The sequence below is a fragment of the Protopterus annectens genome, chromosome 1.part2 (genome assembly GCF_019279795.1).
Source record: "Protopterus annectens isolate FY-2018-M chromosome 1.part2, PAN1.0, whole genome shotgun sequence".
In the NCBI taxonomy this organism is placed as follows: domain Eukaryota; kingdom Metazoa; phylum Chordata; order Ceratodontiformes; family Protopteridae; genus Protopterus; species Protopterus annectens.
Genome location: NC_056727.1, coordinates 528,852,509 through 528,873,480, shown reverse-complemented (window position 1 = coordinate 528,873,480; position 20,972 = coordinate 528,852,509). Strand labels below are relative to the sequence as shown.

The following is a 20,972-nucleotide window of genomic DNA, read 5'->3' as shown; positions in this document are numbered from 1 at the left end:
CAATAAAACCTCTGACTGAAATGGTTTTAGATCCCAAAAGACAAAAACAGGGACAAGGAAGAGGACGGACTAGGTCCTCTAACTGAAACGGGCCTAGCCCCTTGGAACAGCTAGTGGGACACCACAAAGACAATCACACTACAGACAATATCCAAAAACACCAAATAGAAATAGCTATTAAAATAGCTTTTTGTTGGTAACAAATTCTCTCAAGAAGAAGAAGAAAAAGGTACATAGCCACAGCCAAGAGCCAGACCACGTCATAGCTACACGAGCAGAAAACGAGATCTGGGGATATGGAGCAGTGCAGCATGGGATACCTGCTTAGCCCAGCCAATAGAAGACTTCAAGCTAGAAAGGTTTGGCCGATTCAGAGCCGATATTTGGCTCCGAACCCACGGGTAAGAATGTAGGCGAGATTGGACTACATAACATTCTCTTGATATCTTGAGGTGACAATGCTACCGCTGCACCACTGTGGAGTCCATTTTATATGTGCTACAACGCCATGAGCAGCAGTTAATAATTAGGCCCTTACAAACTACTTAAAAGATAAATAGGCCTGACCCATTGCATAGTATTATAGCTATAATCAGGTCCTTACAAACGACTTAAATGTAGGAGCTGTATGTGCTACAATGTTGTCAGGAGGCAGAATATTACTATAATACACCCTTGCAGACTTCTAGAATTTAATCAATCAATTTAAAGTTCAATCTTAAATGTACATCCACACATCAATTCTGTTATAGTAATTGCTGTGCCCATAATCATGCAGTTAGACCATATGAAATAAAGTAACAAATGAAACCAAGAAGCAAATCATAGCACAAAAAAGTACAGTTTTGTACCTACCATAAATGTAGATGTTCGAGGATCTACATTGCTGCAGTCATAACCTGTGGGTAGTCCGCTGTCCTCGATCGGCCCGAATACCAAAGAGCTGGGCTGGCGTCGGTCATTGTCGCCTAGAGCTGATGTCAGTACGTCGTAGTACATAAGTGCATGACCGACGCCATATCCTCAAGTCTTTCTTGCCCCAGATGTCAGAAGGCCTAAGAATGAAAGAAGGCCAGAGCCAAAATAGTAAACGCCCAACAACTACCAGTGTGGAAATAAAGATAATCCTAAAAAAACACAGCAACCACAAACTATAGAGGGGAAGGAGGGAGGGATAATTGGACTGCAGCAATGTAGATCCTCGAACATCTACATTTATGGTAGGTACAAAACTGTACTATGTTCTTCGTCTCACATTGCTGCAGTCATAACCTGTGGGTAGAATCCCAAAGCAAAGGAAAAGGGAGGCTGGCAAACTAAATAGCATTAGGAGCTGCTAACATGCCCTGTAAAACTGCAGTGGCAAACCCAGCCCTGGACTTGGAATAAAGAGGGAGATGGTAATGCTTAGTAAAAGTGTGTACTGAACTCCAAGTAGCTGCCTCCAAAATATCCTTAGTAGCTACCCCTCAAAAAGCAGTAGATGTGGCAGTAGCCCTAGTAGAATGAGGTCTGATCCCAGCAGGAACATTCTTCCCATGATGAGAATAACAAAAAGCAATACATTGACCAATCCACTTAGAAATTGTCTGCTTTGAAACAGCTTTCCCTTGTGAAGCCAAAGCAAAAGAAACAAATAACTGTTGAGTCTGTCTGAACTCCTTAGTTCTGCTCAAATAATAACGTAATTGCCTGTGGATATCCAAAGAATGCAAGACTTTTTCCCCCTTATTTTGGGGATCAGCATAAAAAGTAGGCAAATGAATAGACTGGTGTAAGGCCACATTAGAAATCACTTTAGGCATAAAAGTAGGGTTAGTTCGCAAAGAAACTCTATCCTTATGAAATATCAGAAAGGGTTCAACTGCCATGAGTGCCTGCAATTCAGATACCCTCCTAGCAGAAGTAATGGCCAACAAAAAAGCAGTCTTCCAAGACAAAAACTTCAATTCAGACGTAGCTGCAGGTTCAAAAGGAGGTAAAGTAAGCTTCTCCAACACAAAATTGAGATCCCAGGAAGGAGTAGGAGCTCTACGTGGGGGTCTTATATTCTTTGCCGGTCTAAGAAATTGTTTAAACAAAGGGTGAGAAAATAAAGGAGGGTCACAATCATAGTGAGCAGAAATGGCTGCAGCATGAACCTTCACAGAAGAGAATGACAAACCCTTGTCCAGTAATTCAGTAAGATACTGTAGTGCAAAACTCAAATTAGGCACTGAAACATCAAAGCCCTTTGCTGTGCTCCAAAGAAAAAATCTCTTCCATTTATCAGCATAAACTTTTCTAGTACTAGGCCGCCTGGCTTCCAAAATGACATCTAAAACCTGTTGAGGAAGCTGAGACCCCACCGGCTCCATCACAGAATACGCCAGGCTGCTAGATGCAGGGACTGCACCCGAACATTGAGAAAATGATTGTTTGACTGGGATAACAAATGAGGAACCTGTGGCAGAAGCCAAGGAGGCTCCTGAATTAAACTCCTCAGCAGAGGATACCAATGCTGACGTGGCCAATCTGGTGCTATTAGAATCATGCAAGGCTTGTCCCGCCTGACTTTCAAGAGTACCTTGGGAAGAAGAGGCAGAGGAGGAAAAGCATAAACGTGAAGGTTGTTCCAACTGAAAGATAGAGCATCCACTTTCCAAGCATTTGGGTGGAACATCTTTGTGCAAAATTTTGGCAGTTGAAAATTCAGTGGAGAAGCGAACAGATCTATGTCTGGAGCTCCCCAAGCCACGGTCAATTGTTTGAATACCTGAGGATCCAGTTTCCACTCGTGGGGATCCATAATTTGCCTGCTCAATACATCTGCTAGGGAGTTCTGTGCTCCTGGCAGAAACCGTGCTTGAAGATTGATGTGCAAACTCAGAGCAGTCTCCCACAAAATCATTGCTTGTCTGCAAAGAGGGTAGGAATGGGTTCCCCTGCTTGTTGATGTACCACATGACTGTTGTGTTGTCTGTTTGAATCAACACCTGTCCCGGCTGAAGTAGGTCCTTGAAGGCCATCAAAGCAAATTGGACTGCTAACATCTCCTTCATGTTGATATGCAAATGTAGTAGTTTGGGAGGCCACATGTCTTGTATCCATTTCCCATTGAAGTGTGCTCCCCAAGCCAAGTCCGAGGCATCCGTCGTTAGGATCTGACTCGCCTCTGGTCGGGTCACAGAGAGTCCCTTGTTTAGGTGACATTCCTGAGCCCACCACAAGAATTCCTTCTGGATGCAAGGTATAATCCGAATGACAGTGTCCAAACCGTGACAGTGTTGAGTCCACACACTTTTGAGATACCATTGTAGCTTCCTGATATGCAGTTTGGCATTGGGAAGTACTAGAATGCAAGATGCCATGAACCCCAAGGCTTGAAGGACTGTCCTTGCAGTCAGCCTGGACATTACTGATAACTGCTGGAAGTATAGATGAAGAGTTCTTTCTTTGTCCGGGGTCAGAAATGCCATCTGAGAAGCTGTATTCAGTCTCACACCCAGAAAGCACATGTCCTGAGAGGGCACTAGACTGGACTTTATTTCGTTCACAGAATACCCTAGGCACCTTAAAACTGCCATTACATACTGGAGATGTTGTAGTAACTTGTCTTTGTTTTGAGCAAGAATCAGGCAATCGTCCAGATAAGGATAAATTTGTATTCCTCTCTGTCTGAAAAAAGCAATTACAGGAGCCAGAACTTTTGTGAATACTCTGGGTGCAGTAGATAAACCAAAGGGCAATGCAGAGAACTGATAATGAGAAGTACCAGCCCGAAATCTCAGGAATCTCCTGCAGCTGGGCCTGATAGGGATGTGAAGATAGGCCTCTTTGAGATCCAGGGTTACCATCCAGTGATCTTTGCCTAGCATAGGCAGCAGTTGTTGTAATGTTAACATCTTGAACTTTGGAATGTCTAGGTAGGTATTGAGAATGGACAAATCCAGAATTGGCCTCCAAGTGTTTCCTTTCTTTGGCACTAGGAATAGACGGGAATAAAAACCTAGGCCTACTTCTGACGGAGGGACCACATGAATTGCCCCCATCTGCAAAAGTAAAGAAATTTGCTCCTGAGCCTCCATCCTTTGCTGAGGAGGCACATCCGACATGCCTTTGAAAGGAGGAAAAGTGTGAAAATAAAACTTGTACCCGTGATTTATTATATCCAACACCCATTTGTCCCGAGTGACCAAATGCCAGTTTTGTTTGAAAAGTCCCAACTTTCCTCCTAGAGGAGCTGCCAGTAAAGAAGGGTCTGGCAGCGGAAGATACAGGTCATTGGGTCTGTTTACGAAAGGGCTGACCCCTGCCCTCACCAGAAGACTGTGCAGGAGAACTCCAAGTCCTAGGTCTGAAAGAACCCTGAGCATGAGCTCTGCCTCTACCACGCCTAGACCTGCCCTTAGACTGATAATCCGAAGAAGGAAAAGACCATCCTCTAGCAGGCCAATTCCTACTAAACTTAGGGGGCTGCACCTGCATAAAATCTTTGACCATCTGCATAGACTTAGCCTTATCTTCCATCATTTTCAAAACTGATTCCACAGAAGGACCAAAAAGTACTTCAGATTGAAGAGGAGCATCCAAAATCCGAGCCTTAACATGCTCTGACAAATTTTGATCCTTAAGCCAGGCATGTCTACGAATAACTGAACCTGTAGCAGCCACCCTGGATGCAGCCTGAAGAGCATCGAAACCACACTGCAAAGAATGCTTGCCAACTTGATCTGATGCATGAACCAACTCCTGGAGCTCCTTACACTCTATACCCTCAGATAAAGCATCCACCTTAGATTTCAATTGACCTAACAAAAAATTCTGATACTTCAGCATATGAAATTGGCAATTCAAAGCCCTCATAGCTAACGTAGAGGAGGTGTACACTTTTTTCCCCCACCTATCTAAAGCTCTAGAATCTTTATCCAAAGGAACTGGATTCTTAGCCACAGAAGCCCTAATACCCTTCGGACCTTGAATAATAGTTTCCGGATCAGTTCTAGGACTCTTGTACAAATACTTATGTGCTTCTGGAACTCTATAATACCTGTCTGGCTTAACAGGGGCAGGAGGCAAAGAATCAGGATTAAGGGAAGATTCAGAAAAAACATCCTGAACAACTTCTAAGACAGGAGGAATAGCCAAGGGCCTATGTTGTGGCAGAAACAAAAATTCCCTGAGCCGTTTCCGAGAATCCGAAAAATCCTGACCTTCCCACTTGAAATGTTCCCTCATGGAATGTAAAGTCTCAGAAAAAGAAAAATCCTCTGGAGGAGAAGCAGAAGGACAGGAGTCCTCTGCATCCGAATCTGAATAAGAAGGGAATTCCTGAATTTCTTCAGCTGAGGAATCAGAGTAGTCTGAGGAATGATCCATTCCCTCTAAATCTGCCTCCACCCTAGGCCTCTTCTCTGGGGGGGGCATAGAACCCCTGATCAAAGTAATCAAGTCTTCCGCCATTTTTAACATATGCTTTTTAGGAACAGGGGCTGGAGAGCTAGAACTATGACCAGGGCCAACAAGACAAGGTTTGGCCTTAGCATGGGCTTTAGCCACTGAAGTAGAAGGCCTAATAACCTTCTGTAAAGATGGAAGTACAGACACCTGAGAAGCACCTTCAGCCGGGCCTAACTCCTGAGAGGCCAACTCCTGTAAAAGTAAAGGTTCCCCCTGGGATTCAGCCGAACCTTCGGCAGGATCCACAGATTCAACCGGAGGCTCCGTAGAACCGGCGTCCGCAACGGACGACTCATCCGGTTTAGACTTCAAAGATCTATCTTTACGCTTTTTAGCGGTAGCGGGCGTCGGATCCGACGGCATGTTATAGTTACACCTTTTACCGAAAACAAGCCTGGCACAGTCTAATCTCCGTTTAATGGTGCGCTTGTTAAATCTAGCACAAAAGCGACACCCGACCACGTCGTGCTCAGGCCCCAAGCAAGGAATACAGAAAGAATGATAATCCCTATGAGGTATCTGTTTCCCACAAGAAATGCAATTATTAACTTTTTCTGACATCCGGATAACTGAGGCAAGAAAAGACAAAGATTTCCCCAACGGGGTACTTAGCCCAACTTGGTCTTCGGTCTGAAACTCGATAAATGAAAATTTCAGAACGCCGAACGGCACTTGCAAATGCTGCTTCTGCTTTGGACCACGCGGCAAGAAAGACTGAGGATATGGCGTCAGTCATGCGCTTATGTACTACGACGTACTGACGTCAGCTCTAGGCGACAATGACCGACGCCAGCCCAGCTCTTTGGTATTCGGGCCGATCGAGGACAGCGGACTACCCACAGGTTATGACTGCAGCAATGTGAGACGAAGAACATCAAACTTAACCTTGGTCTGCAACTGCAGATACAATTTCAATCATAGGCTAGCCAAGAGTACAGAATACAGGTCTAATGTCATAAGAGATATAGGCTTCATTTCCAGATAAAAAAAACACGAGTTTCTGTCTTATAACTGAAATCACACTTACATGTTAAGTATACAATGCTGAGGGACAGGACGGTTTCAGTTTAAGTTTTAAAAATGGCACCTGTGAGTTTTAAAAACTAGGTTTGGCTCTTAACGGCTCAAAAGATGAAGAAGGAGGTACTTCCTACACAGCAAGCCATTCTCGATACATACTATAATTTCAGGACCTTGGCCATAGCTATGGAGCCCAGAAACGTTATCAGAGACCCTTGATTTCAAACGTAAGTTCCCCATACGCTGTAAAGCTCCTAATGCTTATTATGTCGCAAGATAGTGTAACTTTAAAAGAGAGACTGCAGCAAATTACTAAGTGGTAGGGAGCGAGGGGAGTGTTTAGGGTATAGGCAGCAAGTTTTTCTCATTTAAGTAATGTGGGGTATTCAAAAATGGGGGAGACTAAAAATAATATAGAAGAAGGCAAGCAGCTGTCAGCCCTGGCAGTGTATCGGGCAGTTATAATGACTTATTTTAAAATGTACAGTAAAGCATTTCTACAACATCAAACCTTCACTATTTTTTTGCAGGCATGGCATTTGAATAGAAGACCTGCATGTAGAGTTTGTATGGAGAAGCAACAAGCCACGATACTGTTGAAGGAAGGAGATCGCAGTTAACGATGGAAGGGTCTGGGTTAGGGTAATTACTTTAGTTTTTTGCAGGCACGGTATTTGAATAGGAGACCTGCATGAAGAGTTTGTAAGGAGAAGCAACAAGCCATGATACTGTTGCAGGAAGGAGACTGCAGTTTAGGATGGAAGCAACTGGGTTAGATTAATGTTAAGTACACAATGCCAAGGGACTGGAAAGCTGCAGTGATGTTTGAATGTATAATGCCTGTAGGCTTATTTCTTATAGTGAGAGTGGTATCATTTGTACACAAACAATACCAGTCAAATTAAGGCAGTTAAGGGAAACAGCTATATCTCATACTGCAGCTGTGATGTATGCATGACTTCCAAACAAGGAATTGAATTGTCCAGGATGTATACCATGTGAAGGTTCTGGGATGAGGAAGGTGCGGCATTTAATGCTTGACACATTCATAAATCAAGCATTATTCTAGTAACCCATCATTGTCTTATCAGTCTGTCAAAGATTAGGAAAGATAGATATGCAATCTACTGTTCATCATATTTGTTATCCTTTCAGACAGTAAACATAAAGCTACAACTATAAGAGCTAAAGGTTTTTGTTTGGGCTAGCAAAAAATTTACAAACATTTTCCAGTGACATAATGTTTGAATTATTTTGTATCAAAGGAGGAGGTTTTATACACATAATGACGGGTTCCTATTACGCGATTGAAAATCCCTTTAGGCGAATACGAAGACCATATGAAATAAAGTAATAAATGAAACTGTCCACTATTTCCTACCGTATTGAACGAAGTAAGTAAACCCCGAACGTTTAAAACCGCGAATTTCGAAATGTCAATTTGTTTTGGTTGGACTGTCTGCGGTATAGCTCCATAAGGTAAGTGTGCAATAGATAGAACTTTAGTGTTAGGATTTGGGTTAAGGTAAGTGCACACATAGGTAATGTATGTAAGAGTTAGTGTAGTGTTAGGTGTAGGGTTTTTTTAAGTGTATGTATGTGTATTATTTATTTTGTTTAGGTGTATGTCTGTAGGGGATGTGTGCGGTAGTTACGGACCTTAGGGTTAGGGAGGGGATAAGGAGAGTGTATAGATAGTTGTGTTTGTGGGGTTTAGTGTAGTGTTGGAGGTAAGGTTTTGGTGCTTTAGTTTAGGTTAGAAGTAGGGTTTGGTTAGTGTATGTATGTGGTTTATTTATTTTGTTTGGGTAGGTAGTATATAGCGGGTGGTGGGATTGGCCAACTATGACAGTTCCATATTTTTTTTTTTTTTGCGGTTTAGTAAGTTCAGGATTTTTGTGGTTCATGGTATAGGGGTCGATGTTTTGGTATTCGTGCATAGGGTTTTTTGCTTTGGTAATATAGACCCCATAATGACCTGTATGTAACACTACAGCAATGTGAAGATCATCATCATCAGCAGTATAGTCTGGTTTTATCACCATTACTTGTGCCCTGTGCGAAAATGTAGCTAGGGTGAGGTAAAAGGGGATGGCTGCTCTGGGCACAAGATGTTAGGTGGCACAATCAACAGATGATGATGGAGCAATACTGGTCAGGAATGAATGCAGACACTGTATTTAAACTGCAGTCAGAGGTATTGCAGAAATCCGCTTGTTACATTTGTGGCAAGTGGATTTCTGTAGTTTCAAAGAGATCATCATTTTTTTTCTTTTTTTGGTTCTCCTCAACTCAGAGAGAGAACCCCTCCTGATCATGGGTCTGGGCTGGCACTAGATAAGCAAGACATTACTCATACCGAGTTGCCTCACCCTCCCTAGCAATCAGTCACAATCACAGTTCTAGTGACATCAGAATGCCTAATGGTTATGTAACTGGGCTGCAAGTTGATCACACAAGACTATCAAGGGGAAAACCGAAAGTCATGATTTAAATGGATTACTCAGAATTTCACGTCACCCTGTTGTTTTAAGAAAACAAATCTTGGTATTCTCTAGGAAATAGTGGACAGTTAAGAGATATGCTTGAAGGGCAACAGCAAGAATACAGAGATAGCTACAATATAAGCAGAGTGTAATTGTAATGTTTCCAAGAGTAATGTAACTGCTGACAGATTCTCTAGACTTCTCTCACCTGAAATTTCAGATAATGCTTCTGAAGGAATCATAGAGTACATTAATACTTTCAGCAAGGAACACTTCTTGGACATTCCTGTTACAGACAGTTTTATAACATCAGCACCAAGAACAGACCCCCAAACTGTTTCATGAGGAAAGGCTGGCCTGCAGCAACAAATGCATCTGAGAGCTTGAAGTATTTAAAAAAAAATTTGAACCTTCATGGGGAAAGGGACATGTCTTAATAGGCACTCAAGTAATAAGCCCATTAAGCCTGTAAGCTGATAGATGCTGTACTGGTACTACACCATACAGATCATTTTGTCACTGGCAAAATGAAAGCCTAGCAAGAAAGGTAACCTAGTGGACAAAGTTATAGGGATGAAAAGATTCAGAATGTGTGTAGGGGTATGTGTGCCATGTCAGGTGGAACAGAAGATGCCCAGACATGTACCACTACACCCAAAGGAATTTTCATCCAGATTTTGAAAAATACTTTGCAGTGGCTTCACATCAGTGTTTTCATAACTGCAGTGGATGTATATTTGAAAAGAGAAAGTGGCATTTTGCCAAAACTACCAAAAATTCTTTTCACTGCTTCCAGTTAACCTAATTATATTGCCACTCACAACAAAATAATTTACATTAGAATTTCTTTACTTTCTTGACCAAAACATAATAACTCATTCCACTACTGCACAAGGGCATCTGCAGAAAATGCCTTAGCTAACAAGTGGTAAAGGCTTTCAATACAAGTGTGAATAGCGTATTCCAAAGTATGATGGGAGTTGAAGCAGAATGTTTTCTCTTAGAATAAGAAATCACTTCAAACACTACCACACCACAGAAAACTGCATATCTCTTAAACAGACATAACATAAGCAGATGAATTGGTGAAACCTAATCAGAGTATTGTTTGGAAGAAATTTCCAGCACAAGAAGCACATAAGGGTCACATCATTCAGTGAAGAGAACTCAGTGTGTACCCCCATTATACCAAAGGGGATGTCATAAGCATATCCTACATCACGACTAAAACAATAAGCTCCCTATCACAAAAGTTAAATAATCTAATATACTCATAGCTAATCTGCCAGGTTATACATTTCCTTATTACACCTGTCTAGCATTTGCAGTTCTCTGTCTAACGGTACTGCAACCAGTAGTACGGGATAAAAAAAAAAAGATGTTGATGAAAATCTGACTTTTCATTATTAAGAAGACTCTGTCTTTCCTGAAGGGGTGTATGAAAGTCTTTTTGTATTCTTTGGTGATGGTGGCTGAGTGTCGCTTGGCTCAGTAATTATGATCATAGGTAGGTACTAGGCTATCGGCCCTGGGGCCTATACAAGCCCAGCCAAAAAGATACCCTGGCTTTTGCCACCCAAGAAAATTATTTTCCTGTGCCACTGTCGAGCAGAGCCACAGAGGTGATCTCCAGGGTGAATTTCCTATTTCCCATCCAATCATCAAGATTTTTCTTGAAGAGTGCTAATGAGGAGCTTTCACTTTTACATACCTCGTGCTTGTGCAAAAGGAATCATTAGCAGACCAAATTAAATGTTACCAATGCAATTTAAAGTCTCTACAACAGAAACGCCCTCAGGAGGGTAGAAAGGGAGCAGCCCAGCAGGGTCAAAAACATGCCCTTTAAGTCTGAATTTGTAAATGGAGGCAATTCAGTTTGGTAGAAGTAATAATCTTCCTTTCCTATTTAGGATAAAAGAAAGATATTTATTTTATACTTCCCCCTTCTGGGAACTTTATCATTGCTGTAAAGGTTCCCAGTTATAATGGCTACATAGAGAAGTACTCTGGCCTGGGGGGGGGGGGGTAGAACAACAGTCCCAGATGGTGCCTGGCTGCTTGCTGCACCATACTAAAATATTCTTGGATAAACAGTTTGCAGGTGAAGGTGGGTGGGGAAAATAGAAAAGCAGAAGCTGAAGACTGATGCAGCTAAAGCCACTAGTTGTGTGTGGTTTTGGTGATTGTCTACTCTAATGATTCTTGGTCAGCCATCTTTTCTGCTTATGTAGTATTCTGGAGGGCTCCAGTGTAGGTGCTAACAAGAGTGCTTCTTTGAGCTTAAATGAATGTAAGCAGCAGGAGTGCTGGATGTCCTATGTCTGCTTTGATGTCATCATATAATCCTTTTTGTAAGAAGTCATCAAAAAATGGAAGTACATCCTCTAACAGACCTTGTCAAAGGGCTTAGCATTACTTGCACAAGTGTGATAGCCTCCTTGACTGCTAATATAGTTTGTTGTTTTAAATAGTTTTTCTCTCCTCACTCTGTTATCCTCTCTTTCTGACTCAGTTTTTGACTTATTTGAATTCAGAAGTGTTCTTTTCCTCAAAACACCCCTCTAATTTCTTACACATTTCTCATACAGGAGGATAAAACTCTGAAATACCTTAAATCTGGTAGGCTTGTTAAACTTTTGATAAATATCACAAGACTCTACCAGACCAATTTTGTAATTTTTAGATGTTACTTGCCTACTACAACCACATCTTCAGATGGATTTAGAGAAAGCTTAAACTTGCTTCCTCCAATGAAAACAAGTAGATGTCCATCTTGCTCTGGTGATTTTCTGTTGAAAGTTAATGACAACTACCATGAAGTACTACACAGTTACATTTTTCTGATGCAATAACAATACTGAATGATAATGGCACTCGCAACAAGAAATGAAGACAAAAAATGGGCCTAGTCATGTGATGTCACATGAATCAATTCCTTCCCGGCTGAGTGTCACTCAATATACTAGGCATCTCAAAGCTATCTACTGTGAGTTCGCCTTTGATGAACCAAGCTAAACCTTGCAAAACATAACCACTGAAACCTAGTTCCAATAGGGCAATAACATATGCTTCCATCTCAGACTGCCTCAGACAGACATTCAACATTTTTTATTGATTTATTTAAAATGTGATAACTGGGTAAGTGGACTGGTGATCAGACCCCATTTTAGCCATGACCCAAGTGAATGGGGAGCCGCCCTAGGTGTAAGATACTAGGGGGCATGATCAAGAAGTGCAGTCTCTACATTCTTTTTTCTTTATCGTCATTCAGAAATGTTACTACAGAAAAGCACTTCGGTCATGTGTGGTAAGCTGTATCGAGTCATTTTTTTTTTTTTTTTGTTTTTGCTCTTCACCTGAAGTGCTGAGGGAGTAGAGGTAGGGAGTGGATCTGACTTGGATCACCAGACTAAGGAAGTGGACCCTGAATGGGACCAGCACTGGGAGATAGATGAGTCCATAGCATGGCAATAAGAAATACGCAAACAGCAGTCTATACAGTTGTCTCTGCACCTTAGTGCTACCTATTTGATCTTTTTTGTCTTTTCTAATAAGTTTGACAGCTAACTTTGGATACGACAGGAAGATGTGGGAGGCACCTTAGTTCAAATTCTGGCTCTTAATTTTGCTTATAGATTAGACAGTACAGAAAGCCTGCTGCAGCTGCTGGAGGGAGCAGTTAGACATAACTGAGTTTAGAAATTACAAAAATAAAACAAACGACAAGAGGAAAGAAACAATATAATTAAACAGCAGCCATACCTCTCATGTGTACCTCATTACGAGGAACGTACCTCATTTGGGGTCTTAAAAAGTTCATGTTTCTCAGCGTTCCACACTGAAAGGGCCTATCACACATTCACTTTAGGAATTTTTTGGAAACGAATCACATTAATTCATTTAAAGGTCTTTTTTAAGTAAAACCAGCATATTTTGTCCACCCTATGACCTTCCTAGTTGAAGTTGTTAGTAAGCCATTAGTATGTGTTCCACGTTTTGCCCGTTTGTTCCAGATTATGAGGGCTAGTGTTCCTCATTTTGGAGATGGATGGTTGAGAACTATGACAGCAACTACTTTATGGCTTCCTTTAATACAAACATTGGATGATGCCATCAGTTGACCATCTCAAAACAGAGTTAAATCCCTGTTCACATTCTATTATTCATACAATACCACCTCACACATCAGCAGACATTCATCGATGTAAGAAAGTAGGATAATCAGCAACTGAAGTTAAATATCATGAATCAGTGTTTAGTAAAAAGGGTCTACCAGGTTTGTCCAGTGATCAGTTTCCATAAAAGATCCTCCCTCAAACAACTAAATATTTTCTGCGCAGGCACATTTAGATCACACATTGTGAAACTACCTGGTGGATATCCATGGTCCTCTTCTACAATCCATTCAAGTAAAGCTTCTATCAAATCCAAGTTAATCTTCTCTAGGTCCATGGCAGCTAGTGTTTTTATAACATGTTTGCTGAGCCCTGCAACAAGAAAAAAAAATGCAAACTCAGTTACAAAATACTTCCAAGGTGACTACCATTTTGCAGAGTAACTGTATCTTTTATTTTCAGCAATTGCTTCTCTGAGGCCATACAAACTGACAACAGTGGCCACTATCATTATCTTCATCAGTTCACTACACAGGAAAAGGCAGTTGTACTGCTGCTTAGATCATTCCATATTAAGTTAATTAATGTTTTCACAAACAGGAGACAAACTAAAGAGGGAGACATGACTGATATGCTGAAACTTTAAAAATGAAGGCTAAAAGAACTTCAAGTAGCAATCCTGAAAGGAAATAAAATAAATCTGTTAAAGAATGAAAAAAGCTCACTTTTACTGTTATATTAAACACTTGGCTATTGGCGCACAGATCATTTGTCACCCTCTGACAAGGATGGAACAGCAGCTGTTCTCAGTTTTTCAATACATTTTTATTTTAAAATCATGAAAAATATGAATTTAGAATTAAAAAAAAACAAAACACCTTCTTTCCCTCAAAACAATTTAGGGATAATCATTTTATTAACGTTACAACAAAGAATGTAAGATAACATGGAAGTGAGATTTTCTGTTTCTTAATTGGTATACTGCCCTCCCTTTTCATCCTTTTACACAGTAAAAGGCCATGACTAAGTCAGTCCATAGCCTGTTATTATGTGAGGTCAGCAAAGACATTGAATGCTTACAGACAACAACCAATGTCAGTGCTTTCCTGGTGATCTCAAGTCATTTAATTTGAGATCAGTATAAGGAGCAGCTGAATCTTAAAGAGTATTTATTCTTTAAAGTTTACATAAAATTAATGCTGAAAGCAGGAGCGGCTTTTGGTCAACTGGTACCCTAGGCAAAAGGGCTCCACGGTGCCCCCCACCACACCACCTGGTGCCCCCATCCTGGTCTACCTACATCAAATAAATATTGGAAAAGCGCCCCTGCTAGAGTGGCGCCCTAGGCGGCCACCTGGTTGGCCTATGTCTAAGGCCAGCTATGACTGAAAGTAAACCAGATAAATTTATGGGAAGTCTTAGTGCCCACAAAAAGGATCCACACATTTTTTTAACACTGATCAGTAAAAGATGGATTCCAATAAGCAGCAAATGCCATTTTTGGCTAAAGACCAGATGATTACTGTCAAATATTCAAATTGTTCAGTCACAAAGTGATTACTTCTGGGGTTCTGAGCAGAGTTGTAGACTGGGCAAGCCACTACCTAATCATGATTAGATGAATACTGATATGGCCGTCAGGAAGGGGCACTGTCTATATGAGAGAAACGAGTCAAAGTACATTATTCTGGCCAATATTTCTTTTACCTGTTTGCATTCAAATGACTGAAATATATGTAGTCAGAAAGCTGTGTTTTTTTTTGGGGGGGGGCAGGTAATGTGAAAGCATTAGTTTGTACAGACTCAATACAATACTATGACAGGATGTTTGGGTACTTTTCCATTAATGGGGCAGCAGGAGTGGCACGAAATATACACAGAAAAGTAACATAAAAGTTAGCATGATTACATGCTGACACTGTCAACACATCTTATTTTTCAAAGTCCTTTCTCCCCATGTTCACTTCAGTTTTTCAACAGATGTTCCTATTTCTCCAAGGTATTTTACCCTTTGCCTGTGTGTTTAGGTTGACAGATATGACTCTCAGCATTCCACATGTTAACACAGTGAACCTTAAAAATCAGCAGGTGGTCAGAAAGTGGAGCAATTCCTTATTTGTTCACAATTTAATATCTGTGATTTACACCATTTTTAGGAAGTAACACAGAAGCTTGGGAACTCATTGCTCCTTATTGTTTTCTGCTTTTAAGTTGGTCTTTGTCCTGACACTATTACTGTCTAAGTGGCAGTGACTTGCCACGAAAGACTGACACTCCGAGAACAAAGATGAAATGAAAAACGCAAAACAACAGGAAGATAAGCAGCACTGACTTTGCCTGAAACATGAGTAGTACTCTGACAACAAACCCAAAATAAAAACCTCCAGCAGAACAATGCAGTAAGCAGTAGTGATGTGCCAAAATCAGTAAGACTCTGCAAAGGAACAGGAAAGTAAAACCAGAAAAAAAACAACAGCAATGACTTCAGGTGAAGTGCACATTTTGGCCACTGCCCCCTTAACGTTTTTTTCCCCATCTTGATTTATCCTTCTCAGCAGATGTTCCTATTTGTCAAACTCCTTTGTCCCCAATTCTAAGTGTGTGCACGTTGACAGATACATGTGAAAAAATCAGTAATACTGTCAGGATGAAGACAAACTTAAAAGCAAAAAACAATAAGGAGCAATGACTTCACATCAACCGCACATTTTGACTGCTGCCTTGCTAACGGCAAAGTATTCGCACCGCAACTGCTGCCCTGTTAACAGATGTTTGTCATGCTGTCTGTCAAACACCATCTACTTAAAATGAGAGATGTGAGGAAATGCACCAAACACTATATAATCACATTTATACAAAACCCTAACAGCAGGACACTTGTCTGGAAGCTACAATATATACAGATGAGAAAGGCTACATTACAACTGGCTGCAAGCTGCTCCCATCACATAAAGCATGTTATGTATAAACCAAAGTGGTGCAAAACAAAAAAATGGCAATATACTGTGCCCAGTGCGGAGGCAGTAGTACATGGGCTGCAACTACTAGGACTGCAAAGGAACAGAGACCATGCTTACAATGCGAACAGGCTAGTACAAGGGTTTACTGTTTTACTTCGCAGCCACATGCAGTGTCAAGTATTGTGCACAGTATGGCAGGCAGACAGTATAATGCAACATGTTTCCTGAATATTATGGTGCTAGTTATTCAACTATTAAAATAGGAGCTATGTCTACATTCTTATTAAGGCTAGGAACAACAGTAAAAATAGTCCCAAAAGATGTGAGCACGTCCCCAAGAATTATTTGCAAAAAATCAAAGCGATAGAGGCAATTTGTTGAGTAAAAGTTCCAAGAATGTATTGTGTTAGCGCTTTCGTAAACCAGTTACTTCATCAGACACATAAAATAACAACTCATCTTTTTAGTATATATACTATAGTAATCAGTCAATTAAAACAACTTTAAATTTCCTTCCAAAGTTTCTTAAAGAAATATACAACAAATAAAAATAAACAACAGGTAAGAGAGAAAGACAAACATCAAAGTTTTCCATTACATTAAAAATTCTTTAACCACAAATCTAAACCTATTCAAGAGCACCTAAAAGGGTAAAATATATATCATATTTTATTTTACTTTATTTCCTAATACCATTCTTATTTAGCACTGGCTTCAGGGGTACTGTATCATTTAGGCCTAAGCCTCTATGTGCTCCCAACCTTAGAATCCACCTCAGTTCCTTGAATTCTGTATCATTAACCATATCCCCCAGTCTTTCACTAACTTGTTGTACCTGCAGGACTTGGAACATAAAAGTGTGGTCCTCACCCATAAGTAAAGTGTGCTTGGCGAGGGCACTATGGTCATCCCCCTTCCTAGTACAATAGAGGTGGTCTCTTATACGCTCTTGATAAACAGCTCAAGTCGGTTTTGATAGATTGCCTCTATATATTGAAAGATACTGAACAATTCCTAACTGATCTATATGAAATATGTGGAGGGACAAATGGCGTAGTATTTGACTGGTTAGTAACATTGGATGTTACTTCCTTATTCACATGTATACCAAATGTAGAAGGTTTAGCAATGTTGAGAGGATCCTTAGTAAGACATGTTTAGCAATGTTGACAGCATCCTTCGTAAGACATGGCAAACACACATTTCAACAAATAGATTTTATATGCATGCTGTAGAAATGGTGTTAGAGCATAACATCTTTTTATTTAATGACTTATGTTACTGGCAAGCAGCTGGTGTTGCTATGGGGACTAGCTGCGCCAATACATATGCCAATTTAGTGATGGATGAATGGGAACATCAGTTCATCTCTATGAGGGGAAATCAATGTATTAAGATGTACAGGTGTTTTGTGGATGATCTCTTTATTGGATGGAAAGGGAATGAGGGACAGTTAAACGAGTTCTTGCTTGACATCAATAGTAGTAGTAATTTTTTGCACTTTACAATGGAGAAGTCCAGGGAATGTAGCAATTTCCTGGATGTCACAGTAATGCAAGGGAAGGAAGGGATCACCACTAAAATGCACAGAAAGGAATGTTACTATCCATCTTACTTAGAGAGAAATAGCATGCATCTACCACACATTTTTTAATATAGTGAAAGGACAAGGACTAAGGGTCTCACGTCTTATCAATTAGGATGAAGAATTTGATCATACTTTACAGAATTTGAAATTGGATTTGAGAACAGGGGATATAATCACCAAGAGATAGAAGCAGCTTATGCCCAAGTTAAAGCAGAGAGACAAGGTAGAGGTAAGCCATATTACTCTAATACAGCATGGACGAGGGTTAATGAAATAAGGGAAGATAATAGAGTTCCAGTAGTTATCTCCTATACACAGGATGTCAAACAGGTAAAGGATGTGTTCAAAAAGAATTGGCATATTTTGCTACTGAGTGAGGGGACTAAAAATACAGTGGAAGAATATCCCAAGTTTGTTCATAAGAAAATGATGAGTCTTAAACAACAATTATGTTACCCTAAGATATTTAGATGACTGGAGACCATAGACAGGGGTACAAAATGTGTGGCAGTTGTAATTACTGCCAATATATAGATACATCTAGATTTTATAGGCATCCAGGAACAGGTTTTTTGTGGGAGATCAGAGCACAAGCAAGCTGTAACAGTAAGAACCTAATATACCTGGCTTACTGTACAGTCTGCTTTAGATTTTATGTGGGTAAAACGAACTGTCAACTTAAAGAGCGTATAAGAGACCACCTCTATTGTACTAGGAAGGGGGATGACCATAGTGCCCTGGCCAAGCACACTTTACTTATGGGTGAGGACCACACTTTTATGTTCCAAGTCCTGCAGGTACAACAAGTTAGTGAAAGACTATGGGATATGGTTAATGATACAGAACTCACTGAACTGAGGTGGATTCTAAGGTTGAGAGCACATAGAGGCTTAGATCTAAATGATATGGTACCCTTGAAGCCAGTGCTAAATAGGAAGGGTATTAGGAAATAAAATAAAATAAAATGATGTATATTTTATCCTTATAGGTGCTCTTGAATAGGTTTACATTTGTGGTTAAAGAATTTTTAATGTAATGGAAAATCTTTTATGTTTGTCTTTCTCTTTTACCTGTTGTTTATTTTTATTTGTTGTATATTTCTTTAAGAAATTTTGGAGGGAAATTTAAAGTTGTTTTAATTGATTGATTACTATAGTATATATACTAAAAGGATGAGTTGTTATTTTGTGTGTCTGATGAAGTAACTGGTTTACGAAAAGTGCTAACACAATAAATTCTTGGAACTTTTATTCAACAAATTGCCTCTATCGTTTTGATTTTTTACAAAAAAAAGGCTAGGAACATGTTGACATCTCTTTGTCACAGCAGCCTATTTCAACTGTGTGGGAGAGGTCGTTTCATACAGGGCTAACTGAAAAACACCTGTCTCTGTGCATTCATTGCCGCATGCCACGGTGTTATATGGTATAACTGGTAACAACCAGTGTGAAATATATGGTCCACTGTGGCCATAACCTCATGGCATAAGTCTGTCACATCATCGTTATGGCTTCTTATGGAGGGAAGTGCCTTTGTGCAAGAATCTGTGGCTAAAAATTCTTTCACTTCAAATTAAAAAATAAGTGTATACACAAAGAAAGCAATTATTTTGAAGGGTAGGTTGGGGTTTCGAGCAGTGTGCAAAAGCAAAGGGCATTTTACTTGAGCACAGTTAAAAAATAATTAATCTGGTTGGCAATGAGAGGCTGTGCACATGTGTGGGGGGGGGCTGAAACATAACTGTGGCAATAATGTATTTCACATGATCACAGCGAAACAGCAAAGAGTATCTAGTCAGGCAGGGGTTACTTTTGGTGAGTGGAAAGGCGTGCTAGGAAGGCAAGGAACTTTACAATTATCTGATTATAGTTAAATTACCATCAATATGGCTTGTTGAGGGACACTGCACGAGTCTGAAAAGAACAAGATGATTTTTTTTTTATTTACAGACACTTGTTTATGAATTATTCACAGGGAGATGCGTTAAATGAGATGAGACCACTGACTAGCATTTTATAAATGTAATGAAACAACTTATGCTTGTTTTTTTCTCCTCAAAATATTACTTTATAAACTTTGTAACATCCCTACTATACATATGTTTAGATTAAGCTTGTAACAAAAATACTTTGCTCATATAACATATGAAAGAAAACCATTATTTGTCCCTGAAAGTAATGTTTCAAAGCACTGGAAATGCTCAGACTGAAAAAAAAAAAGAAAACATTAATAGGAACTGTGCTTTGGCACTCCAATTCAGCATGCAGCAGTTCCACTGCCTATGCATCTAAAAGCAAAACTTAAATAACTGCTTATAACTTGGCATCCATATTTATTATCCAAAACATTTTTGCAGAGATACAATCCTAAATTGACAGGTACCACTAATACATGTCAATTCAAATGTACCAAGCTGCCTAGCTCATTAAGGTGTGGCTATGCAACGTCTGTTCAGAGCAGTACATGTCCACAATAAGCTGTACCGAGATATAATTACATCAAAGTATTTCTGTAATGAAATGCCATTACAGTACATGGAAAAAAAATCACATACATTTCTTCAGAAAAGAGAACTATTTTCCCCGCAACTGTTCCACCATCAAAAGGCTGTGCACAGAAAATGGCAGTATAGTGGAACAAATTCAACATTAAGGTGCATTTACAGCCTTGTGTAAGAATAGCAGTCAGATCCATAGATTCATGATTGTTAGTAGGCTAATGACCATGGGGGAGGGGGGATTCCTAAGCCTTGCCAGGTTTTCCTGAAAGAATGACGCCCTACATCCAAATAGGACATTAAGGGCCAGGCATTTATAAGATACCTCTGTCCATAACAGACATGGGAGCCAGGCCTGGTGTAAACTTCCTATTCCACATTCACTGGTCTAGATTGCAATTTAACTGGGTAACAGACTAACTCAGCTTCACATGGATGGGAAGCCTGTTCCACAGGAGGGGCAGTCTCTATGACACACATCTGTCTCTCCAGCATGTTCTGTTTAAGTCACAGACAAAATTCAGATACCTAGGCATCATATTTCTGGTACTCTTTGACTTACAAATATGTAGGAGTTCCATAGATGTGGGGTTTGTGGATGCCTTGTAAACCAGGCACAGATCACCCCTCAGCAATCTATAGGAGACTGAGTAGAGGAAAAGAGCTTTAAAGTGCTCTGCATAAGGTAGGTTTGTTACACCTTGTACTCTTTTAGTAAGGAACCTCTGATGTCACTCTAGTTGGTGCATATGCCTGGTCAGGTACATGCCAAAGAAAGCATTGTACTCTATGATTGGTCTGATAATGGTGGAGTACAGTGAGATAATAACCTCTTTGGACCTATATGCCATGCCCTTACTTAAGTTG

At 40.2% G+C, this 20,972-nt stretch overlaps 1 protein-coding gene across 4 annotated transcripts in view; it reads right to left on the bottom strand.

Moving 5' to 3' along the window:
* The window catches only part of DHX57 (DExH-box helicase 57), a 2,066,546-nt gene that overhangs the window by 1,154,255 nt on the left and 891,319 nt on the right, over positions 1-20,972 (bottom strand). For all 4 annotated transcript variants that reach the window (XM_044057412.1, XM_044057439.1, XM_044057430.1 and 1 more), the window contains exon 13: positions 13,316-13,432. In XM_044057412.1, the coding sequence (XP_043913347.1) occupies positions 13,316-13,432 (117 nt within the window). The remainder of the gene's footprint in view (positions 1-13,315; positions 13,433-20,972) is intronic.